The sequence below is a fragment of the Aspergillus versicolor genome (assembly GCF_001890125.1).
Source record: "Aspergillus versicolor CBS 583.65 unplaced genomic scaffold ASPVEscaffold_16, whole genome shotgun sequence".
NCBI classification, from domain to species: Eukaryota; Fungi; Ascomycota; class Eurotiomycetes; order Eurotiales; family Aspergillaceae; genus Aspergillus; species Aspergillus versicolor.
In genome coordinates, this window is record NW_024467539.1 from 452,438 (window position 1) to 476,579 (window position 24,142).

At 51.2% G+C, this 24,142-nt stretch overlaps 11 protein-coding genes across 11 annotated transcripts; 6 read left to right on the forward strand and 5 right to left on the reverse strand.

The window, feature by feature from the left end:
• Nucleotides 1-12: 12 nt before the first annotated feature.
• On the forward strand, nt 13-1,682 carry ASPVEDRAFT_144569 (MDR family MFS transporter; the record flags this gene model as incomplete). The annotated part of the gene is made up of 2 exons (XM_040807997.1): nt 13-102; nt 156-1,682. 2 exons carry the CDS (start codon nt 13-15, stop codon nt 1,680-1,682), a joined length of 1,617 nt encoding a protein of 538 aa, XP_040674407.1.
• Nucleotides 1,683-1,938: 256 nt separating this feature from the next.
• Nucleotides 1,939-2,993, forward strand: ASPVEDRAFT_47790 (ankyrin repeat domain-containing protein). The gene is made up of 4 exons (XM_040813861.1): nt 1,939-1,967; nt 2,035-2,068; nt 2,127-2,260; nt 2,331-2,993. Exons 3-4 carry the CDS (start codon nt 2,210-2,212, stop codon nt 2,910-2,912), a joined length of 633 nt encoding a protein of 210 aa, XP_040674408.1. The 5' UTR covers nt 1,939-1,967; nt 2,035-2,068; nt 2,127-2,209; the 3' UTR covers nt 2,913-2,993.
• Nucleotides 2,994-3,935: 942 nt separating this feature from the next.
• On the reverse strand, nt 3,936-5,708 carry ASPVEDRAFT_144776 (uncharacterized protein; the record flags this gene model as incomplete). Its single annotated transcript, XM_040808015.1, has 1 exon — nt 3,936-5,708. The coding sequence occupies one exon, from the start codon at nt 5,706-5,708 to the stop codon at nt 3,936-3,938; it is 1,773 nt and encodes a 590-aa protein (XP_040674409.1).
• Nucleotides 5,709-5,943: 235 nt separating this feature from the next.
• sti1 (Hsp90 cochaperone STI1) lies at nt 5,944-7,409 on the reverse strand. The gene is made up of 4 exons (XM_040812196.1): nt 7,281-7,409; nt 6,957-7,152; nt 6,312-6,903; nt 5,944-6,254 (listed from the first exon to the last, which is right to left on the reverse strand). Exons 1-4 carry the CDS (start codon nt 7,288-7,290, stop codon nt 6,102-6,104), a joined length of 951 nt encoding a protein of 316 aa, XP_040674410.1. The 5' UTR covers nt 7,291-7,409; the 3' UTR covers nt 5,944-6,101.
• A 936-nt stretch (nt 7,410-8,345) lies between these two features.
• Nucleotides 8,346-9,891, forward strand: ASPVEDRAFT_47794 (RPC34 RNA polymerase subunit family protein). The gene is made up of 2 exons (XM_040813862.1): nt 8,346-8,753; nt 8,819-9,891. Exons 1-2 carry the CDS (start codon nt 8,497-8,499, stop codon nt 9,636-9,638), a joined length of 1,077 nt encoding a protein of 358 aa, XP_040674411.1. The 5' UTR covers nt 8,346-8,496; the 3' UTR covers nt 9,639-9,891.
• ASPVEDRAFT_47795 (putative PHD finger domain protein) lies at nt 9,812-11,311 on the reverse strand (the record flags this gene model as incomplete). The annotated part of the gene is made up of 1 exon (XM_040813863.1): nt 9,812-11,311. A coding segment is annotated over exon 1 (1,247 nt), but the record flags the coding sequence as incomplete, so codon positions are not given.
• Nucleotides 11,312-13,255: 1,944 nt separating this feature from the next.
• Nucleotides 13,256-15,378, forward strand: ASPVEDRAFT_77279 (putative allantoate permease of the major facilitator superfamily). Its single transcript, XM_040816384.1, has 5 exons — nt 13,256-13,928; nt 13,979-14,388; nt 14,435-14,666; nt 14,721-14,902; nt 14,959-15,378. The coding sequence occupies exons 1-5, from the start codon at nt 13,443-13,445 to the stop codon at nt 15,224-15,226; spliced, it is 1,578 nt and encodes a 525-aa protein (XP_040674413.1). The 5' UTR covers nt 13,256-13,442; the 3' UTR covers nt 15,227-15,378.
• Nucleotides 15,379-15,453: 75 nt separating this feature from the next.
• ASPVEDRAFT_144783 (glutathione-independent formaldehyde dehydrogenase) lies at nt 15,454-17,093 on the reverse strand (the record flags this gene model as incomplete). The annotated part of the gene is made up of 9 exons (XM_040808016.1): nt 15,454-15,693; nt 15,756-15,828; nt 15,890-16,286; nt 16,355-16,450; nt 16,510-16,539; nt 16,587-16,760; nt 16,815-16,858; nt 16,904-16,929; nt 16,977-17,093. 9 exons carry the CDS (start codon nt 17,091-17,093, stop codon nt 15,454-15,456), a joined length of 1,197 nt encoding a protein of 398 aa, XP_040674414.1.
• Nucleotides 17,094-17,571: 478 nt separating this feature from the next.
• On the forward strand, nt 17,572-18,872 carry ASPVEDRAFT_180171 (sugar phosphate isomerase/epimerase family protein; the record flags this gene model as incomplete). Its single annotated transcript, XM_040808855.1, has 7 exons — nt 17,572-17,677; nt 17,727-17,820; nt 17,874-18,011; nt 18,074-18,232; nt 18,282-18,384; nt 18,441-18,613; nt 18,664-18,872. The coding sequence occupies 7 exons, from the start codon at nt 17,572-17,574 to the stop codon at nt 18,767-18,769; spliced, it is 879 nt and encodes a 292-aa protein (XP_040674415.1). The 3' UTR covers nt 18,770-18,872.
• A 491-nt stretch (nt 18,873-19,363) lies between these two features.
• Nucleotides 19,364-21,084, forward strand: ASPVEDRAFT_89867 (nicotinate phosphoribosyltransferase; the record flags this gene model as incomplete). The annotated part of the gene is made up of 5 exons (XM_040818693.1): nt 19,364-19,469; nt 19,528-19,611; nt 19,671-20,290; nt 20,356-20,791; nt 20,867-21,084. 5 exons carry the CDS (start codon nt 19,364-19,366, stop codon nt 21,082-21,084), a joined length of 1,464 nt encoding a protein of 487 aa, XP_040674416.1.
• A 378-nt stretch (nt 21,085-21,462) lies between these two features.
• On the reverse strand, nt 21,463-23,884 carry ASPVEDRAFT_89868 (transcription factor domain-containing protein; the record flags this gene model as incomplete). Its single annotated transcript, XM_040818694.1, has 2 exons — nt 21,463-23,235; nt 23,303-23,884. 2 exons carry the CDS (start codon nt 23,882-23,884, stop codon nt 21,463-21,465), a joined length of 2,355 nt encoding a protein of 784 aa, XP_040674417.1.
• Between the last annotated feature and the right edge of the window lie 258 nt (nt 23,885-24,142).

Sequence of the window (24,142 nt, forward strand, 5' to 3'; positions counted from 1 at the left end):
ACTATTCCCGCCATGGAGCCTCTCCGGGTGTCTGAAGACCCGGCCAGCTCTCCCCCAGCCAGATCCAAATTGCGCATCTTTAGTATCATACTCATGCTCTGTGTAAGCTGCTCTCATGTGTTCAGTGGGGCTGCTTGGAACTAACAGCCGGATAGCTCGTCCTCTTCATCGCGGCGCTCGACCAGACCATTGTTGCAACTGCCATCCCCTCAATGACCAAGGACCTGAACTCCGCTGCAGGCTATACGTGGATAGGTGCTGCCTATCTACTCGCAATGTGCGCCGCAAATCCAACGTGGGTGCGCATCAGCGACATCTGGGGTCGCAAGCCGGCCATCCTTGGTGCAAACATTGTCTTCACCATCGGCAGTGTCATTGCAGGTGCAAGTACCACTATGCCTATGCTGATTGCTGGACGAGGAGTGCAAGGCCTTGCTGGTGGAGGGATCATGTCGCTGGTCAGCATAATCATCGCAGATCTCTTCAGCATGCGGCATCGGTCTCTGTATGTCAGTGCGACTGCACTTGTCTGGGTCCTGGCTGGGACCACTGGCCCTGTTATTGGGGGCACTTTGTCGCAGTATGCAAGTTGGCGCTGGTGCTTCTGGATTAATCTACCGGTCTGTGGCGTTGCTCTGATCGTCATATTCTTTTTTCTTGACCTGCATAACCCACATACGAATCTGCGCGACGGCTTGAAGGCCATTGACTGGTTTGGAGCCGTCTCGACTGTGACAATCATTCTTTTACTTCTCCTTGGCCTCGACTTTGGCGGCGTGACGTTCGCCTGGGACAGCCCAACCGTCATCTGCATGGTCGTGTTTGGAATCTCACTGATTGGGTTCTTTATCTTCGCCGAGAAGCGCCTTGCGAGGTACCCCCTGTTAGATTTGAGGGTCTTTCAGGACTGGTCCAACAATGCTGCTGTTCTAGTTGCCATTTCACATAGCATGGCTACCACTGGCACGGAGTACTACCTTCCATTATACTTCCAAAGCGTGAAACAGGCTTCGCCTAGCAAAAGCGGTGTTCTAATTTTACCCATGATGGTCACTGTATCGCTTTGCGACGTCTCGATAGGCGTTCTTGTCCACAAGACAGGCCGTTACCGAGAGGTTATCTGGGCTGGAACAATGCTCCTAACTCTGGGAACGGGCCTGTATATCACATTTGGAATCGATACGTCCCTGGCACATATTATCGGCTTCCAGGTTATAGGCGGTATCGGGTTCTCCATGCTCCTCGTTACGCCCATGCTCGCGCTCCAGAACAACGTTGCGCAACCGGACGTGGCAGTCGCGACAGGGACATTAAGCTTCATGCGAAGTATAGCTACATCTCTGTCCATCGTTATTGGTGGTGTAGTCTTCCAGAATAGCATGTCTAACCAGCAACCATCTCTTGTCTCGGCTGGTCTTGACGACGCCCAACTTATGTCATTTTCAGGACACGATGCGGCAGCAAGCGTGGAGTTGGTCGCGTCAGTCAGGGACCCAGCTCAGAATCGCGCTGTTTTGGAGGCGTACTCTGTGAGTATCCGCAATATGTTCATTCTGTACACGGCTGTCGCGGCCGTGGGGTTGTTCGCCAGCCCGTTCATTAAGCAGCGCCACATGAGTGACGAGCATCAGGAGACCAAGACTGGGATTGAAAATATTACGGCCCATAAGCCGAATACCTGATCTGAAGGATGCCGTTAAAGTGGCTTCTAGTAGCTGAATGCTCATTACTCTTACAGCGTGTAGTAAACTGGCATAGCAGCTTGTTCATGAAACGGTTAATGACCGGGCATCTAGGGCTTCCTAATGATAATATGCCTTCCCTTTTTATGAAAAGGATGGGCCGTTCTTTTATGATATCGGTCCCAGTTGATAAGCCCTTTGGTGGGAACACGCATGTACCCAAGTAACTAAACCTCATGGGCTAGGTGGGATGCTTCAGGGCCCTACGCCTGCAGGTTTTCAAAGGTACAGAGTCACATTAAGATATTCCTGACAATATTGGTGATTTCTATATCTAATTCCGGTTTTATAGACCAATCAATGTATCTGTATCATTTGCCTGGGGAGTGAGTACGCTGAGGAACTCCACCCTGAAAAGCACAACCCTAAAACGGACATCGTTAGGGCGCGTATACTACGAAATTATCAATGATCAAATCTCAACACCAGGTCATATTCCCTTTGTCTTCAATGTCCAATCTTCTAGCATGGTATCTCTCGACGAACTGCACGAGGACATTCTCCACCAACTCGCCCAGGTTCGCTATCACCTCGACACAGTCCATCCCAACGCAATCAAGTAACCACAGACTAATCCTTGACCTACAGATATGCAACAAATCAGACATTCTCTCTCTCCGGCTTACATCTCGCCGCCTTTTCACATTATTCGCCCCTTATCTAGACCAGGTTCTCGTCTCCGAGATCTGTGCCGGAACACACACCCACCTGCACCGCGCAGCGGCAGCACCACCACCACAATCACCAGCCCAGGATCCCTATGAACACCGAATCCTTGAGCGGTTATTGAAAGCAAACGCACCCGCTCATCAGCATGACAAGAACTCCGAAACGGCACTCCACGCCGCATCGCGCAGCGGGAATCTGGCTGCAGTACACGCTCTCCTTGACGCTGGCGCGGAGGCAAATGCTCTTTCTTATCATGGCTGGACTCCGCTGCGTCTCGCCTGTCGGTATGGCCATGCTGATGTTGCCCGCGTATTACTGGATTCTGGGGCTGGGGCTCATGAGTCAGGGAGCTTTGGGTGGACGGCGATGCAATACGTACTCTGGAATGGACATGAGGGGTGTATGGAAGTACTGCGCGAATATGGAGTGACTAGTACCGATGCTCTTACTGCGGTAGATAGGGTGAAGCAGCAGTGGGGGGTATACGAATTTCCTAACTAGCCCTCCTAGGCCTAGTAAAAGCATACTATATCCTAGAACGAGTTATCCTGCCTCAGCAGCGCTACACTCCAAAGCCCGAACCAAATCCTTCTTTAAATTTTGCGTATCCTCCAATCCAATCCTAAGTCGAACCAAGCTCCCAAAGACGCCGCTCTCCTCCCGCGCTCTCACCGGCATACCCTTGTGCGTCATCGCCGCAGGAACCTCACACAAACTCTCTACACCACATAAGCTCTCCGTAACAGTTAACAATCGCGCCGTCTCACAGAACGGTACAAATGTACCGTCGTCTTGTTAGGAAAGATATCGCTTGAAAAAGAGCGGGTGCTCAAGGCACTAGGTGCAAGGGTTATCCGCACGCCCGCCGGTGTACCAAGTGAGTCCGATGAGTCTATTATCGGCGTTGCTAGACGTCTCATGGAGGACACGCCGAACTCGTGGATCCTAGACTAGTATAACAACCCCGAGAACCCGCGTGCGCACGAGTTCGAGACTGCAGAGATATGGTCCCAGTCAAATGGTGAGGTTGATATTCTGGTTGTTGGGGCTGTCACTGGGTTAGCGAGGGGTTTGAGGAGGAAGGAGAAGAGGAATGGTCGGAATTTAGTTGTTGTTGTTTGCGTGGATCCTGTTGGTCGGTTCTTGCGCGTCCGGGGGTGTTGAATGGGCAGAAGAGTGAGTATCGTGTGGAGGGGATCGGGTATGACTTTGTGCCTCGGGCTCTGGGCCAGGCCGCACCAGATGCCTGGGTGAAAACCAGTGATGAGGGTTCGTTTGGTTTGCGAGAATACTTATGAAGGAAGAGGGAATACTCTGTGGTGGCTCGTCAGGAGCGGCTTTTGCTGGCCTTGTCCAGTATCTTCGTGCGCATCCAGAAGACAACGTCGACGATAGAAGCATTGTTCTTATCTTTCTGGACAGTCTCAGGAACTACCTGATCACGTTTGCTGATAATTCCTGGATGGAGACAAACGGGTTTTCGAAAGACCAACTAAGTCTTCTGACACGGACTTGGACATGTAATTATAACTCATTATCCAACAGAAAAGAATCGAACCCCGCGAAAATATCCTCTTGTTCACATTGTTCAGGTGAAATTGGCTGCATATTCCGCCGAATCTGAACAAGGCACTCGGGGCTCTGCCATGGCCAGGGCATGTATGTGTTGTCCAAGTCCAGGAGGTCCATCCCAGGGCTGGATCTAAAAGGTGTCCATTGATCTGCCGACCATGGGAGAAAGAAGCTCGGATTATCACTGTTCAAATCACCAGAAAATTCGGTCTGCTCCATACCAACCGCTTCCTTGAATAATTTCAACCACTCGGCATTGTCTGCTGGCGTTTGATTCCACGGATCATCATCACAGTATAAAACACAGCGCGCTTCCTTTTGCAGCATCTCATCGGTAACAGCCTCTCCGATGTTGATCATCCTTTGCACATATTCAGCCAAATGAGCCGTAAGGTGCTCAAAAAGAGTCGGCTTGGAGCTTGTGGATGCGTCTCTGTAGTCCATATCGCCAGAATTATCCGCTAATCGAGATGCACTAAATGGATTCATTCCTGTCGATTCGTTTCCAATCAGATACGGCGGCATAGCATTTTCCACCCCCAGAGCCACAGGGGCATCAAGTCCGCGGCACCCTTGCCAGTCTTTCATTAATGCTCCATCGCGAAAATGCTGCGCGATATGATCATTTCGTTCAGACCATAATGTAAATGTCTTGCTGCAGAAGCCGCACCTCGAGTTAATATGCTGAATTTGCGACTTCCACGTCTCTATAACCGGCAACACATGTGTGACCCCGTGTATTAGACGGAGATGCTGAATAAGGTGATCCTTGCGGTAAAACGTCCGGAAATTCGACGGTCTTTTCTGACATCCTGTGAACCTGTGCCCTTCCATATGGGCCTCTGTTGGATTGGGTTCGTCGCAGAAGATGCAGTGGTCAGCAGTATCTGTCGTGTTTCTGTAAACGGGACCAAATGGAGCACAGGTAAAACTCTCTAACGACAGATGTAGCGTCTTCTCGTGCCGCATCCAGTCATGTTTCGTACGGAATTTGTCAGTGCAGAATGTGCACTGGAAAGGTCTTTTTTCTGTTTTCACCGTTTTGGACGTCTTCTGTCGGCGCCGGCGGCGCCGCCGTGTAGTTTCGTCGAGATAAAAGCGACCGAACGATCCCCCAGAAACATTGGAGCTGTGCGCAGATGAGTTCGAGCTGCTAGATAGAGCCGACCAGGATGGGTTCGAAGACACTACCGACTGGGCGTCGTTACCAGCCGAAGCTGAGTGTCTGCGTTCACTACCCGTGGAAGATGCAAGCCTAAAGTTTTCCTCGGCCAGTTTATTGCTGTCACTATCCGCCACAGCGCTCATGATGGCTTCCAACGGCGCAGGCTCGATTTCCGGAGGCGAGTTCTCCCAGCGATCGAGCGGGTTCATGGTAGACCATTGCTCGGCGGTTGGCAGTTGGAAATCACTGCACGACTCAATGGATTGGGACGTCAAAGATCCCTTCCTTGATGTGCCATACTTACGCCGTCGTCGTGCATTGGCAAACCAAGTCGATACTTGGGCGACGCCGAGACCAGTCCTTTGGGCCAGGAAAGTCTTGTCTTCTTTTGTGGGATACGGTTTGTCAGAGCAAGCTTCCAGCCATTGCTCCAAGATTCTAACTGTATCGCGGGTGAAATGTCGTCTGGAACGATTCGATGACTCAAGTGCTGGCGGAGATTGAGATGGAGCGTATCTAAGTGTAGGTGACGAAAATATCGAATCAAAACCCAAATACATCGATTCTGCTCCTGGATCCAGAAGTGGGAGGGAGGGGTAATCCTTGTCAAGTAGATTATCTATTTCTTTGCCTGCCATTGTGTCGGGTAAGGAGAAATTGCCTGTCCATGATGGATGCTGGAGAGTTGCAAGTAAGTATATGGGGGATTGATCATTGCGCCTTAGTCGTTTCTGCTTTGGGAATAGTGCGCCAGATCCACTGCTTTCCCTTCACTGACCAGGCATGGAACGAGGCGGATTACGTGGGAGCTATTTTTCATCGAGCATCAGAAATTTTTAATTTTGCTATCTTGAGGTATATCCATGAAGATAACATCATATTAAGTCGCATTCGTTAAGTATAGAACATCATATGCATTGTCATTTCGAATGTACGTGAGTGGAATATAGCATTTACCGTCCAAGGCGGATGACCCCAGCAGCCATCAGCTTCTGGATTTGGAGCCGGACCTGTGAGTTCTTCATGTGCTCTTGCAGGGCAGCGGGGTCACCCTTGGCCTGCTGCAGGATGCTCTGCATGACTGGGTCTTGGAGGATAGACATGATCTGGGAAATTAGTTAGCCTAAGAAAGTACAATTTTTGATACCAAAGACAGGTCATACCTCTGGGTCTCGCTGGATGCGCTCCATGGTCTCCTGCTCGGTTTCCCCAGAGCGAGCGCTGAATTGCGCATCAAGAACTTTCTGCTGTTGTTGCTCGATTTCGCGAGTATGACTTCCGTCGTCGTGCTGCAACGCATCGCTGCATGTATCAATGGCCCGGCTATACTCCTTCATGGCGACAAGGGCCTGTGACTTGCGGATGTAAGCACGGAAGAACTTGGGGTCACGGGCAATGGCCTCGTCGCAGTCCTGGACGGCTCCGGGGAAGGCCATGAGCTTGATAAGGGCGGCCGCACGGTTGCTGAAACCACGGGGGTCGTCGGGAGCGCGTTTTGTCATTTCGGTAAAGGCGTCAACAGCACCGGGCCAGTCTGCCTCCTGGAACTTCTTTTGACCTAGCTCACGGGACTTCTCAGCCTCCTCGGGGTCAATGTATGCCTCCTTCTTAGCCTTGTCTCTAGCCTTCTCAGCGTTACGTAGCTTGGTAAGAGCGTCGGGTGTTCGGTGTTCGGTAAGTGACTTGTTGTAGTTGTCGATGGCCTTGTCAAGGTCTCCTTGCTTCTCGTAAGCAGTACCGATTCTTGTGAAAGCCCTGTCGATCGTTAGCATACAACAATTCCCCTCCCATATAGTGACGGATCTTACTTGGCAATGAGCTTAAAGTCCGCCCGGTGCTCACGGCCTTCTTCGATAGCATCTCGACAAGTGTCAATGGCACCCTGAAGATCACCCTTCTCAAACTTGGCTGCACCGATGTTGTTGAGGTATGTCACGTCCTTGTTCAGTTCCCACGCCTTGGTGTAGTGCTCAATGGCTTCATCAAACTGCTTCTTCTTGTAGAAATCGTTACCAATCTTCTTCTCGGCATCACCAGCCTCCTGTGCCTTCTTCTTGGCAAGCGTTTCCTCATCCTCGGGCTCCGGCTCTGGCTCCGGCTGCTTCTTCGGGGCAGACTGGCGGGCGTCGGGCATTGGCACATCTTCAGAGGGCTCTGTAGCACCAGAAGGGCCAGCACCCTCAGGAGGTTGCCCGAAGTTCATGTCGATACCCAATAAGACGCTCATAACCTGCAAAAATCGGGGGTCTCTCATCTCCTCTCCGATGTTGTTCGGGTTCTGCTGAAGCTTCTTCAGCTTTGCCATGAACTCGCCGTCGGCAAGCAGTGCGGAGGTCTTGGGGTTGCTGGCGAGCTTCTGGAAGAGCTGAGGGTCGCCGAAGATGTTTCCGAGTCCTCCCATGGGGTCTCCGCTAGCACCATCGGCCTGGGCCTCGGCGTTTATGGCCCTTTTCACGGCGTTGAACCCGTTCTTGGCTTGCTCGTTGCCAGGCTCCAGTCTGACGGCTTCTTCATACGCATCGTGGGCGGACACTAGACCATGTCAGCAATCTTCGATGTATGATGCACAAGAATAGCTGAGACGTACAAAGATCTCCGAGACCACGGGAAGCTGCTCCCTTACGCTGGTGGCCCTTGGCCCAGTCTGGTTTGATCTCAATGGCTTTCTCGGCATCGGCCAAGGCTTTTTCATAGTCTGCCTGAGCAGCATAGACGGCGGATCGGTTGGAGTAGAGGACATGGTTGCTCGAATCGAGTTCGATTGCCTGGGAGAACTTCTCACTGCTCAAAATTAGCTGTTGTTCTCGGCCTCAAAGCTCTTTGGCAAAGCGGGGTAGACTATACATACACGGCGGTTGCGTAGTCCTTAGCAGAGAAGGCTTTGTTGCCCTCGGCCTTGAGAGCGTCAGCCATGATGGGAGATGCCTAACAAATGGTGGTTAGATGGCTGAAGTGCGCTGTGTGGAGAGAAAGATTGATCAGATTCGACCTGGCGCCGACGCAGCTAATATTGAGGGATCTCAGAGCTTCTGGAAATTTCCGAGCCCGTGCGTCATCGCCTCAGGCGCTCAGGCTGCAAGGCCGACAATGAAATGGGGGAGCTTGAAGACGCGCTAAACCCGATGTGACCCCGACGTTAGCGCTAGTCCAGAAAGAATTCCATCCGCCAAAAAACATCTTCGGCTCTTCACTGCTCCCGCATTTCAAACCTCTCTCACTCGCTGGCTTTGGACGCGGAAGAGTTGTCGCGATATCTGGATATCGACTCGCACTTTCTGCCCTCGAATGTATCTCTGAACATGCTATTCCGCCAGCCTCTGCGGTGACTGACGCTTGGTTTCTCGAAACATGGCCTCCGCGGGGCCGTCTGGCGGCTCTGTGACTGAGCTCGCCTCCAGCCTTTACGATGCATGCGTCAGCAAGTTTCCTGCCGACCATAACCTCTCTCAGCAAGACTTGCTAGGCCTGGATATCATTCCGAAGAATGATCTCACACTCCTGCTCCAATGCACCCAGTCACTTGTCAATCAGAATCTGCTCCGACTGCTTCAAACCCGAAATGACAAACTCGCATGGAAGATCATTCCTAGGGAGGACGCTGAAAAGTATGCGTATCTGGCGACCTGTCTCTCGTGACAAAGAATGCTGATTTTCTTTTCCCCTTCAACAGGCTTCAGAACCTCAACCCCGACGAATCTTTGGTGTATAATGTGATTCATTCAATGGGCAGATCAGGCATCTGGGTACGGGCCATAGTGAATCGTACAAACTTGCACAAATCCATCCTCGACCGATGCCTCAAGTCCCTTGAAGGCAAAAACTATATCAAAAGCGTCCACAATGTCAAGTTTCCCAGCCGCAAGATGTACATGCTGGCCGGCCTAGCGCCTAGCGAGGATGTTACGGGCGGCGCATGGTTTACCGACGGCGTGCTCGACGAGAACTTTATCAACGTCGTCTCCGGATTCATCGAATTCTCCGTTGCGCGGAAGAGTTGGCACGAGATATCGACATCCGACAAGTCCCGCAACAAGAGACTAAAGACCGCCGACGGCAGCGTGGCCATCAAGAAGGAGTCAGGAGGCTCAAAAGAATATCTCCCCTATCCAGCGGGGTACCAGGGCTACCCAACAGTCTCGAGTTTAACAAACGCCGTCAACCAAAGTGGAATTACTCCCGTCCGCCTCGGCGAAGAGAGCGTCACCCAGCTCCTCGAAATGCTGTGCTTCGACAATAAGCTTGTCGCGTTGAACAATGGCGAAGTCTACAAATCCGTGAACAACCCAGAGCAGGTCAAAGCGCGCCAAGCGCGTAAACCAGACGAAGACCCTACTGCGGCCGACGACCGGCTCGTCCGAAACGGTATGACCGAGGTGCCCTGTGGCCATTGTCCTGTCTTCAATCTCTGTGTGCCCGGCGGTGCGGTGAGCCCTGAGAACTGCGAGTATTTTGAGGCTTGGATTCATGAAAAGAGTCAACTCTCGTTCTAGTTATAGTTCAAGGTCTTTGTACTGGCTGGTTGTTTGGTGTGGAAAATACGGTGTTTTATTTGCATAGCGATGGCGTTGCATTGTCTGTGATTTGGGGGCAGGATAGGTCTGTTTTCTGTCGAATATAGATAGGTAGTTGAGATACCTAGGTATTACAGATTGTGGTTGAGTTTGAGTTGATTCTTTTCCGAAGTATCAAAGTCTACAAATACCGTCGCCCAAATGAGATTTTTAAGCTTATAAACTCGAGAATAGAACCCACGTGTATGTGGTAGGATATCATTAAATCATAAGAATATATAGACAGGCCAAACTATTCAGATGCCTTCGCAGCCAAACAATCAGGACAATACCACTTGCCCACAGGCTCCCTCGTCAGCCCAACGCACTTCCAATGGAACCACTCGAACTTGCAATCGTCGTTATCGCACGCCACCATGTCCCCGTGGCTGACTGTACGACACGTACAGTAAACCTTGGAGTCTTCATTACCCTCATCCTCGTCATCTTCATCCATATCGTCGTCGCCGCGGCGAGCGTCGCCGTTCTCGGAGTCAGAGAGCTCGGCGCTGCTGAGGAGGGAATCGTCCTCATCCTCATCGCCACCAGAGGGCGATTTCTTGTGTGAGCTAATCTTCAAACGACCGCTTGCGCTGGACGAGCGCTTAGTCGGCTTTCCGTTGATGGATTTGAGTTTCTTGAGTTGTTGGTGCGGGGCGACTTTCTTCGTTAAGGCTTTCTTGGTAATTCCTGTTGAGCGTGGGCCGGCGCTGCCGGCGCGGCTGGAGGCTGGCGTCCCGGCCTTGGGCGTTCCGGGTCCTAGTGAGGATTGGCGGAGGTTGGAGGAGGCTGCGGGGAGTGTCCCGAGGGAGGCATTGAGACGGCGCCGCTTATTCTCGACAGCACCAGCTGAGGATTCACGTTGGCGTTGTTGGAACTGGGCTGCGGCGGAGGCTGGGGTTGCGGGTGCGGAACTCCGGGCGGCATTTGGTGAGGACAATGTGGATGCTGAGTGTGATCTGTTGAGCGAGAGGTTGAGTCTTTGAGTGGCTCCTAGCGGGTTCGCGTTGCCTGTCGACGCAGTAAGAGGGGAGGAGTATGAGGCGGATTCGTTGGACGAGTCGGGGAAGAAGATCTTCGGGGGGTCGCGATATGAATCTTTGCTGTTGAAGAGGGAGGGAATTGGAGGATCATTGGAGAGAACGCCATCGTTTTGTAGGTCGCGGATCTTGACGTCAAGCCGCTTTATCTGCCTATCCAGCAGGATACACGCCTTTTCGCTGAGGTGAATCTTTTCGTCTTGTAGCTGCTGTGACCTGTCGAGGTTCTGTAATACGGCCTTCGAATACTGCTCCTCCTTTGGGTTCGGGGTAAGGCTGCCGTTGAGTTTGATGAATTTCTGTATACTGGCGTCTCGCGAATTGATGATTGAGCGACAGTCTTGAATAGTCTTGTCCTTGGCCTGTATTTCTTCCATCAAATGGTTGATCTCCGCTGGAAGGTTCGCAACATCGTGCACGAACTGCTCGAGCACCGAAGCGCAATCTTCCTGGCCGTGGGCCATCTTTCGCAGCTCTTCCTGGGCAAGACCAACAGCAACTTATCTATTGCCTGGGTATTAGCGACGTAATTAGCGGCCGACGCGAGATGAAAACCAGGCCGTAAGTTCGTGAGTGATGGCTGAATATTGAAGGCTGATCTGGCTCCGGAATGCGCCCTTGAGTGTCGTGCTTAGTCATTTGGCGTTCTTCTGGCCGTAACTTACCGTATTTATACCACCGAAGTATCCACGGGCATCTACACAAAGTTAACTATAGAAGAACCTTGAAAGCTGATTCAGCATTCATCATACGTTGAGATGTTTAACTTTCACCCTTCATCACTTCTTTCTCCTACGTCCTTCACATTCTGCTAGCTAGGACAAACACCAACGCAACTACTGACGCTACACAGACCTACCACTGCCTAGAGAGACCTTCCGTCGTCTCTTACCCTAAGGGCTCTCATATATGACTTCTGGACCTCGCGTGTAGATTATGACGGTGGTATAGACTTCTACGGCCGAGCTCCGGGCGCTTATGACGGCAGTGCTACACTGCCAAAGCACAGATTGCATAAAGTAAGTACAGGTCTTGCTCAATAGTTTCACAAAGAACCACATACCTCGATGATGAGATCAACCAACTCAAGGGCTCGGCTTGGGCTCGGCTTGGGAATGCTTAGGAGGGACAAATGTCAGCAAAAGCCGGCGTCAGAGGAACATTGTTTCGTCTTTGACAAAAGTCTCAGATCGTAACAAGGGACTGGGATATCTTCACTCGCCTTCACAGTACTTCCCAGCCGACTGCCAGCCCTATGGAACTGAGAGGCCGTTGTTCTCGTCTCAACTCATTCTACTGAAGAAATTTGACTTGAAGCGTGCTAACAATCTCGTCGACATATTGTATCAAAGGGTCAAACCGTGGGCGGCAAGAAAGTGAACGAAGAAAGGACTCGTCGAATGGCAAAGGTGGGAGAAAGGAAGGTATATAAGGTACGCCTGAGCAACTTCCTTAATTCGGGCTTATATATTAACATGGAAAGAACTATCTAGTTGCTTGGCCAGGGCTGTGGCCTCCTTCTTCATGATACCGTGAGAGAACGAACTGGCAGGTGAGCCGGTAGGGCTCGAACAGACATTCAAACCAAACTGGATATCGCTCGCTGTCTATCTTATAAGAACTATGTGAAACATGAAGAATAGTTGACGTTATATCTGTTTGACTGAAGGAGTATATCGCTATAGTATATATCGGGTAGATGGCCGCAGGGTATAAAGTATTATACTATTTGTATATACTCGAACCTGCCCTAACTATACCAAAGATTAGGCCGCGGAACTCGAGGACAGCTTGACATATCGTGGCAGGCATTGTCGTTCACGTTCAAGCCTCGTTAGCCGGAATTGGTTATTCTTAGACGCTTTATCTATCCATCTGCTGCCGAGTCTCTATATTCGCTTGATGTTTGCGTCAATCAGTGGGTCAATCTGAGCTCTACACCCCTCGATTATCTCCGAGGTATCTATGAAAGGTAAGGCACACAGTATACTACATGTCTCCATAAGTCTGTTTGACTCATACTTGACGAGAATTTCTGGAGCACGAATTTGATGGACATCTTGGATATATCAAAGTGAGACGGCCGCTGGAAAAATCCTTGGACTTTCCATGACTTCACAGCATTGACCATGAGCAACAGACTAGCTGACCACCTTCGTGAATTTACAGCCAAATATGAGTAGTAAACCTCTCGGCGTCGCCGCCCGCAATGCAACAAATGCAATAAGAACCCCCACGGCGCTTCCAAGATCGGCGGATTTGGCGGACAGCCAAGGTCCTCGACTCGCAATGCAATAAACTCTCTATATCTTGGCAAGTCGGTTCAGGCCGGTGATAAATGAATGTCCTGTGATTCTCCTCTAATAAGCACCGAGTTTCAGCATTCCACCGAGCCCCCAAGGTCCCTCCCAACAGCATCCCCTTGCAGCATTGGTCGAGATCTTTTTATATCCCTGGCATATAAAACGAAACAACCCACGCCAAGGCCTTGGCTGACTTCCATTACCATCAAGGTACCTGGATCTGGCCGTCGTTGTGCTGTGGAAAATGGAGGTTTTTCGCAGAATAGATATGATCGGAGGCCAGCCAAGGCAGACAAGAAAAGCCAAGTTAGCTTAGCAGTATCTTATATAAAGCCAAGTCTGGTGTCCGGATTGTCCAGTAACGGACACTGGGCCTCTATTCTCTTTCTTGAGTGAGCATCATGGACACGAAGCGCGAACCTGACACGCACGCAATCGCGGCACCAGATGAGTCTTTGCCAAATCATGTTGTCGATGAAGGCGATGCCGACGACACGACAATATTCTACAACAAGAACAAGGCCAATGCTCGACCTCTTACTCCCGAGGCCAGAGGAAGGCTTGTGCGGAAGAACTTCTGGTTCCTCCTCATCCAGACGTGGTGGATTTCCTTCCTCATCCACCTAGACAAGTCGACGCTTTCCCAGGCCAGTACGATGGGGATCTTTGAAGATGTCAGTATGTCCAAGAATGAGTACAATCGGCTGTTCATCTTGTTCTATGCCGGGTATCTCATTGCGCTCTGGCCGGGTGCTTGGATATCGCAGCGCATCGGCCCCAAATACTTCATTACAGGGTCGTTGTTTCTGTGGGCTCTCTTGATCGGGGTTCATCCTGCTGTGAGAACTGGACGGCAGATGATGGCAGTCCGGTTCTTGTTAGGAATGGTAAGTTGCTGGCCACCCTGGCTTCTCCTCAGCATACTAACAAACAAAAGACTGAGTCCCAGATCATACCCTCAACCGCCATCCTCCACCAGACTTTTTTCCCTCCCAAGCAAAGCCCATGGGTGCAGCTCCTATGGTGGGCGTTTGGAAGTATGGCCAACGTCATGCTCACCATGGTCGCGTACAAGCTCATTCTCGACGATAATGCCGGGGCTTTAGCTGGCGGAATCAACTCATGGAAGTGGCTTCATATTATATGTACGCTTTTGACCTTTTCGGTTTTTGTGCCTCTCTTTATCTTCCTCCCCAACTCTCCCCTGGATGCGAAATGGCTATCTACCGAAGAGAAAGTGCATACGATCGAGATCATCCGTGAGACTCATGCCGGGATCACAAATTCTACGTTCAAGTGGTCGCAGGTGCGAGAGTCGTTCGCTGACCTGAAAAGCTGGCTGTTCATGTAAGACCCTCGCTGGAAGCCCTAACCGCCACTGACAACCATCCAGCTTCCACATGTTCTTCAACGAACTCCCAAACAACACCTCCCAGCAGCTCCCCCTTATTGTTGTTGGATTTGGCTTCACACCGGCAGAGAGTGCTCTATTTAATATCGTGAAACCGCTCTGGGGCTTCGTCCTGATTCTCGTCTCGGCCGCCATGTTGCACGGCACCAGACTCGGTACGGGCTATACATGTGCCATTTCCTACATCCCATGCTTCATCGGCGGAATTATCGAGGTGAGTCTGCCACCTAGAGAGGTACTGCTTATCACTAACAAGGTATTCATCCAGCTGGCATCCCCCTGGTCCAACAAAGTAGCCCTAGTCGTCGGAACTCAGATTTCAACCTTCAAGCCATCCTACCTCCTCGGTCTCAACTGGGCTGGAACAACGACGACAGGACATACTAAGAAGCTAACGCTGATGACTTCGTGTATTGTCGCAGCGTCTGTCGCTAACATGATCTCGCCGGAGTAAGTGACCTGTCCAGCCTAGTATATACCAAGCTAGACAAACTGATCTGGATCAGATTCTGGGAATCAAAATACCAACCCCGCTACGTCCTCCCATGGGCCTTTATGACTGCATTCTGGTTCATATCACCCGCGATGTGTCTGATAATCCGATTCTACCTGCAGCATGAGAACCGACGCCGGGTGCGGCTACTGGCTGAGGGTGCAGTAGACTCTGAAAATGAGGGCGATGCTATTGATACTGGAAGTGAGATTGTCAAGATTGACAGGATGGATTTGGATAAGACGGATCGCCAGAATCTGAGGTTCATTTATCCACTTTGAGGGGTGATCAGTATAGATTGCTGGTGAAGAAACTGGACATATTCCTGGTCTCTAGTAAACAAGGACAAAATACCAAGATAGGGGAATATCGCGGCCATGGACATATCATATATTCAATCGTATAGCTCAAGTAACGCTTACATCCACAACCCCCACCCCTCAACCAACCCCCAACTTTTGCATTAACTACATCATAATCACATCTCATAGCATCGTATTGCATCGCATCACAAAGGTGACGGCACAACCGGGGGCTTCTTATCCTGGAACCCGCCATTCGGGTGAATAATGACCTTGGTGTATCCGTCAATTCGCTTATCGAACTTGTGGTATGCCGTCTCTGCGTCTTCGATCCCGATCTCGTGCGAGACAACAAAGCTCGGCTTCGCTTTGCCCGCGACGATCAGGTCGCGTAGTTGGCGGTTGTAGGCTTTTACATTGCATTGGCCGGTTCCGAGGGTGAGGCCCTGTATACAAAGGGTTGGTTAGATATCCTCTTTTTAGTGTCCGTGGTATAAGGGCTTCATACCTTTTCGAATAGCTTGCCAAAGCTCAAGCTAATCATCCCCTTTGCAGCGGCAGAGTCACCAGCACCAGGGTCGCTTTCGTTTTTTATCGAACGTTAGCGGAATGCCGTATATCAGGTAGTAAAGCGAGACAAACCTAGGAACATAAAGCCCCGGAATCCCAAGACCACCACAAGCCCTCGTCACCCTAATCATATTCTCAAGGACAATATTCGGCACCTCAGTCGAGTTATCATTCCCAACAGCCTGGTACCCCACCGCATCCACCGAGCGATCAACCATCTCGCCCCCGTTGCCGGGAATAATCTGGTCGACGGCATCGCCCGCTGTGAAGTCGACAGCGATAGCTCCAATCCGCTCAGCGGCGCGAAGACGCTCTGGCACGCGGTCGACAACGAAGACGCGCGATGCGCCGCGCAATTGTGCGGAGTACGCGGCCATCAACCCGACGGGGCCGGCGCCGAATACTGCCACGCTGTCGCCGGGTTGGAAGCCGGAAATTTCGATCCCATGCCAGCCTGTGGGGAAGATGTCTGTAAAGTGTTGCTTAGCTTTGTCTTGGTGTTTGGGGCAGGAGTGGGGGTAGATTGGGTTGGGTTACCTGCGAGCAGGATGAAGTCGGCTTCGTTTTCGGTTCCTGCGGGGAGCTTTAAGGCGTTGAAGTCTGCATATGGGACGCGGAGGTACTGTGCTTGGCCTGCATTGTGGTTGTTAGAGAGTGGGGGTTCTATTGTCTAGGATCGCAAGTATACGCACCTCCGCGGTAGGGCCCCATAGCGACGTATCCTGTAGGCGTCAGCGACAACCCCCCGACATCAGTGTAAGTGACGAACCGTAAGCACCGCCTGCAAAGCCGGGATTGACTCCAGTGCAGAATGCAGTCTTTCCATCCTCACAGTTCCGGCACCGTCCGTCCGCGACGTTGAATGGCATGACCACTCGGTCTCCCTTCTTGAGCAGTGTGACACCGTCTCCGAGCTCCTCGACGATACCTAGATTCTCATGACCTATTACTTGTCAATAAACAATTGAGGAGTGACCCTAATGTCCAACCCGCGTACCAAATGTGATTCCAGCCTCAGCTGCCGTTCTCCCCTCGTACATGCTGCTGCTGTGAGTATGAAAGCGCACATCCGGGTATGCGACTTACTGCAAGTCCGAGCCACAGATAGCAGCCTGAAAACAGTCAGAAAATGTGATTAATTATTCGAGACCAAACATACACTGGTAACCTTGACGATGATGTCATCTGGATGCTCCAGCCGGGGCATATCGACCTCCTGGACCTTGACATTGAACGGTCCGACGTAGTTCAGCGCTTTCATAGTTCTCGACGCCATGGTGATTGAGCGAATGTCAGAGAATACTGGACACGAAGTGCAAGAATTATCCCACCCATACTGCGGACTCCTCCTGCTGTATATTTATCTGAACCGCGTGCGGGGTGAGGAGTCGCGCGGGGAAAATTAACACTCCCAGCAGGGACAATCACGTCGTCTGATTCTTTTTCTCTCGCAGGATAAAACACCGCCCAGGCTGCTCCGCAGGGGAACGGGGCTTGAGACTTCCTAATCCAGACGCACTTCGGGGAATGAAGCGTGGCAGAGAGGAGAGAGGGGTGGGGGTGGAGGAGGATGCGGGAGAAATTACTGCGTTGGGGGAATCACCCTGTTTGTCAATGAAGCCCGCGATGAGCCCTAATCCGGAAACGCAAATCCGACCAACAGGGCAAGTATCCCCTCGGCGGGCATTGTATTTATATCGAGCAGGGGGGAAGCGATTCGTTCTGCATTTGCACAAATCTTAAATTTAACAATCATGGTCGTCGTCTCACGCTTTAGAGCTACTTGGGGCATTGAGCCCGGCCCCCAGCTGTCGGAGTGGAGGAAGAAGTTCGTCGAGTGGAAGGCACATGGATACGGTAGTTATTTAATGGTCCTTTATCGCAGAGAATGAAGCTGATTGCTGTTAAGACGGAATTGAGCTCGACATTTCTGGTCTGAGCGATGAGGAGCTTCCGCTTCTACGCCGCAATTGCGACGAGGCGGGCCTCGAAATAAACGTCATGTCCGTATCCAATTGTCCTTTATTCGCAATTTAATCAACTGACAATAACGTAGCTTGTTCTCAGCCTGGCCAGGTTATGTCGGTCGTCGTCCTCCCGGCCTCACCCCAGACGACCATGCCGAGCTCTTCCGGACACAGCTTCGACGTGCCTCAGTCCTAAAGCCAACCGTTGTCAACGCTCAGTCAGGGGCGTACGTATATTAAGCCCCTCGGATAGTTAACAACTCCTAGCTAACTGTTCTCCCCCATGCAGTGATCACTTTAGCTTGGACGAGTCCGTCGCATTCTACAAAAAGGCCCTACATATCGAGAAAGAAGAAGGCTTCGCTGGACGAGTCTGCCACGAGACTCATCGCAATAGATCTCTCTTCACCCCATATGCTGCGGACTATATCCTGCAAAAAGTGCCAGAGTACGTAGTTGTCCCGGTTGGCCTCTCGGTAGCCTGCTGACAGACACAGATTAACAATCACCGCTGACGTCTCTCACTGGGTCGTTGTATGCGAAAGGCTTCTTGATCTCAATAAAGAGGACCAAGAGATTCTTACTCGTATCATTCCACATGTGAGACCCAGTACAACAAACCAAGAACTCATTTTTCAGTATCTAACGAGCACCAGGTCGGCCACCTCCACACGCGCATGGGCACGACGCAGTCCTCACAGTGCCCAGAGCCCCTAAACCCAGCCTTCGCCGCCGAAAAGGAATTCTTCGATAACTTCTGGCTTCGGGTTGTCAAGCACAAGCAACAGACAGACCCCAATGGCCGGCTAACCTTCGTGCCGGAATATGGGTGAGTACCCTGTCGCGATCTTGTGTATTCTAGCTCTAATTATTGTTCAGTCCGTTCCCATACCACCCCATAGGTACCGCCTGGAGCCATGGAGATCTAGCAGACAGTGAAGGGAAGCGGTTGGAGGCGCTCTTTAAGAGTAGCCTTGGGCAGTAGAGTTAGGGTTGCCGGTTAGAACGGGAACAGATAGACACGCCAGAAATATATATCTTGCCATCTCATACAACCAATAGAAATTCTATGATTCTGGCAATTCCAACCACCACCAGCTACCATAACAGCATCGACACTTCGACAGCTATAATAGACGTCCCCCACCTTCGGAAGTGCTGTTCTCTCGGCCTTTGGCCGGTGCTCTTGCCGATGTCGCACGTCCTCCGAGCCCCGCTATAAGAGTATGCGCACTACGAATGTCTGAAATTACAGCTACCGAGCCATTGCCGGAGAGAAGAAAACATGCCGCCATTTGTCAATAACCCAGTCTATACTAGAAATAATATAAGGTACCAGCAATGACGTCGCGGTGAATGCCCCTCGTACTCCAATGCAAACACTGCAAACTTTCCTGTTCCGGAAATGCTCCCCGCGGCTTAAATAACTTCACGGGCGCTGCAATTCTCCAATGACTCAAGTTCTCGCGCCTGGCCGTCTGTCTACATTTCTTGCGTATGATCTCAGTTAGATCTGCGACTCGATTATTCTAGGACCGGACCAATTGGTGTAGTTTGTTTCTTGTCGCAGAACTTCACCATGGGCGAATCCTCCCCGCTCCCGGAGGGGATCACCTCTCTGCTTGATACGGATCTGTACAAGCTGACGATGCAATGCGCGATCCTCAAATACTTCCCAGACGTCTGTATGTACTAGCCATCGTGTTTCTATACCGGACCGACCGGTCTAACAGTTTTGCGCAGACGTCACCTATGGCTTCACGAATCGCACGCCGGATATGAAGTTGACGCGGGGCGCATACAAATGGATTCTGGCTCAGATGGACAGTATGTAGAGAGACTCCGATCTAGTCCTGACGACGCTAAAAAATATTATTTCTCTACAGAACTTGCGAATATCCGGGTTACGAGCGACGAGATCGAGTTCTTGAAGAAGCGATGTCCCTACTTCAACCACGCCTACTTGGACTACCTCACGACATTCCGCCTCAAGCCCTCAGAACAGGTCGAGATCAAATTCACGCCTGCAAAAGACACTGGCAGCGACAGCGACCTCGGCGACATTGAATATGTTGTCAAGGGTATCTGGGTGGAAACCATCCTATACGAGATCCCGCTGTTGGCATTAACCAGCCAGGCATACTTCTTATTCAGCGATAAGGATTGGGACTACGAAAACCAGGAGGAAAAGGCATACCGGAAGGGCTATGTCCTGCTAGAGAATGGCTGCACGTTTTCAGAATTCGGAACCCGGCGGCGCCGCGATTACCATACCCAGGACCTAGTCATGAAGGGACTGTGCCGGGCTTCGCGGGAAGGACAGGCCAAGGGTGTCCCTGGTGCCTTTACCGGTAGCAGTAATGTCCACTTCGCAATGAAGTATGATGTTGCTGCTGTCGGCACAGTCGCGCACGAATGGTACATGACCATCGCCGCGATCACTGACGACTACGAGAACGCAAACGAGATGGCTTTGAAGTACTGGCTCGGCTGCTTCGGCGAAGGCGTACGCAATCCCCAAACCCTCCAACAAAACGCCTACGATAATCAGGTACTAACAACTACTGCTAGGTCCTCGGTATTGCTCTAACAGACACCTTCGGTACTCCCGCCTTCCTCGACGCCTTCCGCAAGCCTATCCCCGCATACACCTCCGCTGGCGCTGGTGCCGTCTCAACAACCCCCTCCGGACCTAGCACAACAACCGAATCAAACATCCAAAGTGAGGCCGAGACAACGCCACCCATATCCGCGCCTCTAGAGAACCAACACGCCAACCCAAGTACCAAGTCGTACGCAGATGTCTATACTGGCATTCGCCAGGACTCTGGAGACCCAACGTACTTTGTAAAAATGGCGCGCGACTTCTACGACCGTGCAGGTATCAAGGAGACCAAGACGGTCGTGTTCTCGGACTCCTTAGATATAGAGCACTGCCTTGAGTATAAGGTCATTGCGGAGGAGGCCGGGTTTAAGCCTGTTTTTGGAGTTGGCACCTTCTTTACCAGTATGTTTCTGTTCTCAGTCTCTATAAACTCACCCAAGATTTCATAACGAAAAGAAACTAACTCTATAACCACAGACGATTTCGTCAACAAAACTACCCACGAGAAATCTAAACCGCTCAACATCGTCATCAAGATCTCGTCCGCGAACGGCCGCGCGGCTGTGAAACTCAGCGACAACATGGGCAAGAACACAGGCGACAAGGATACAGTGCAGTCTGTGAAGAAGAGACTAGGCTATGTTGAGCATGAGTGGGAGGAGGGCGATGAGAAGAATCGGTGGGCGGGGAAGTGATTCACCAATCTGTCTATCTGTTTGTTTTTTTTTTAAACCTGATACCGATACCGATACCCGGGCATTCTCAGCTACTTGAGTGGGGTTTAGTACCTAGTACGTCTGTTATGAATGAAACAAATAGGTCCGAGGAGGGGTGAATGAGCGGAAGATATTGCATTAAGGGGCATTAGAATAGATACAATATTATGCATTCATTGGGTTTGGGATTAAAGTATGCCAGTACAAACCCACTATTCAAATCTTCACTGGTTCATAAGATTATGTATTGCATGGTGTACATATATATACGGAAAATGTCGATGCGAGACAGGGGACAAAAGGCCCAAGATGCAGTAGAAGAATAATCATCACATCGTAAACGTAGCCAAAGCCATTCTAAAACATCTCATCACCAGAAAACGATATTCCCAAATCTCGATCTAGATCTCCTGTGATCCCGCCACTTAAACTCCCCTGTCCATGGCCATGGCCTTGACCCTGATTTTGACCAAGGCTAGTCGTTGGACTCTGACCTGGGCCTGTTGGAAACGAGAAAATATCCCTGGCTTCGTTCGCGTTCGTGTCGTAGTATTCCGGGTTGGCGTCTGCCCAGCGGAGTAATTCGCTGGTCCAGTCTAGGTCAATGTCGAGGTCGGCGGATGGGTCAGGATTGGGAGGGGTAAAGTTGGAGGTGTATGTATTCAGGTCAAGTTCGAGGTCAGAGAAAGAGAAGGGTCCAGTGGTTGGGAGAGGTTGAGGTCGGCCATTTGCAGTGCTGTTGCTGTTGTTAACCGGCTCCATGATATCGCTGGGTGGAGTGGGTTGATTTTGTCGAGGATTGGGATGGGCCCCTTCTGCAGTGCTGTTATTACGCGGACCACTTGGAGAGGCTGCTGATGGAGCTGGCGGGGAACCAAGTTGATGTAGAATAGGATGCACAGTTTCAGGTTCTTTCTCGTCGTTGGGTGGCGTCCAGCGCCTAGGGTTGTCATCTTCCATTGGCGACGGTATGTGTGATGGATTGGGAGCAAAGCTCGCTTTGCGTGGCGGATTCTGTGGTTGCTCCGGAGGAGAGCCGTTAAACTGCATGATTTTCAAAAGCGCACTCGTGCTGGATTGCGCTTTTACAGCGGCTTCTATATTAGCCACTTCCATATCGGCTGCGGGATATATCTCTTTCAATCCTTGCAGAACTTGGATGCACCGCTGGAAGTTGGAAATGCTGTTTCGACGAAGAGTAGGATCGTTTGACATGGAGTTGGCCAAGTGAGCCACAGCCGCCGGTAAGATAACAGTTACACCGGACTGAGGGAGGTACCGGGTAAGATTAAGTTGGTTAAGACCCTGGATAATTTGGGTGATTCCAACAGCAGCATCCTGCATCTTTGTTTTCGCGACGTTTGCCAACTCAAGGCGAGATTTTGTTTGGTCTTTTACAGGTCCATATGCCCAGGGCCGATGCAGCGCACTAACTGTAGCATGATAGAGCATCCGTATCATGGCACCATGGAGAAGCAATACATCTTCTCCTTCGTTGAAATTCGTCCTCGAGGCAGGTATAAACTGGGCGTCCTTGGCTAGACCAGAAAGCCACGCATCGAGTCGCTGACTGCATCGAGCCAACTCTGATTCGGAAGCATGGCGGGGTACAAGGGTGATTGTTGTTCTGTTCGTCATGCCGAATTGAAACTGGGAGGGAATGTATTGGGCAAACAGAACTCGGCCAATACACTGGCATAGTTTGGTTTTCTCAATGAACATAGTAGCAAGGCGCTTCCGATGTGAGGCATCCTCCAACTGCCGGCAATGGAACTGCTCAATGACAGCTGGGTGGAATGGCTCGGAGTCAAAGTCATCCAACGTTAACATTGGGAGGTTACTTGAACCTTCGTTGACCTGTGTTGGGCGCCTCAAGCCCATAGCTATGAGTCGATCCCGCGCAAACAAACACCACCATAAACGCGCCCTCAACCGTTTTGTCCTTATGTCGAGGTCGGTAGGTGACGGATCTCTGTTCAGTCCTATGGAATGCGCATTGGTACTGCAGATGCCAATCCAATCCCATATGTCTCTCTGCGGGTTATTCATATGGTCGGTCCAGTAGGTCATGAGAAGGAGGGTTTGCACAACAACTAAGCGATCTTCCTCGCAATCAAGCGAATAGAGTAACTGTGCAGTCATAGGTGTCAGTTCTGGTAAATAAAACAGATGCATGGCACTGTCGTTTTGAACATACCCTTAATCTTGTATAGAATGCAGTTCGTGCGGCTTTTCGGGTTGCGTATCCAGCGGCCTGTAAGTGCTTCAAGTCGACAAAGGCTGTTGCCGCAAACATCACGGCCTGGAATAGCATGAGACTAATGTCGCCCTCTGGGTCATTCTCAGCAACGCGCCGCAAAAACTCCTGTAGGTTCAACACCGGCAAGAAGCTATGAACCCATTTAATATAGCAACGCAAAAGTTCAGTCCGTAGCCCGCTCTCGGGGATTGTCAGCGCCCCTCGAAAGCGCAGAAACTCCAGGTCCTCCGGGGATATCCGGGTAGGCAATGGCTTCAAGAAACGCGGCTCTTCGTCCAGTATCGCAATCACTGGATCAAAATCCGGATCCAGTAGGTCTTGCACGGTCGACACCATATTAGCAAGTGGTAAGGAAGCCGCGTGTGCGCGATTCCCTACCGACCTCCGGGTTGCTGAGAATGCGGAATCATGAAGCCATGGAGTGCGGGCATCGTAGCCCAAGGGGTTGCTGTTCCTCTTCATACTAGGCCCGTCATCGGCGAACCCAGCAGCGGACTGTTTCCGCTTATCGGTGAACATTTTGCTCACAGATGATACAGGTTGGCCAGGCGCGTCCGGCGCACCGGAGGTCAACGGTTGGGGGCGCTAATCAACGAGTCTGCAAGGGAAAAGCAGTAGTGGTTTTTTCGGATATCGACGAAGGTCAAGACCCGCAGCTTTCTCGACGCACAATAGCTCGGTGTTTGGAGAGTGAAAGGTATGAGCGCTGAGCTCACGCAGCTCATCTGCCAGCGAAATGGGTGTGGAGGCGGGGTTCCTCCGTATTTGCGGGCCATC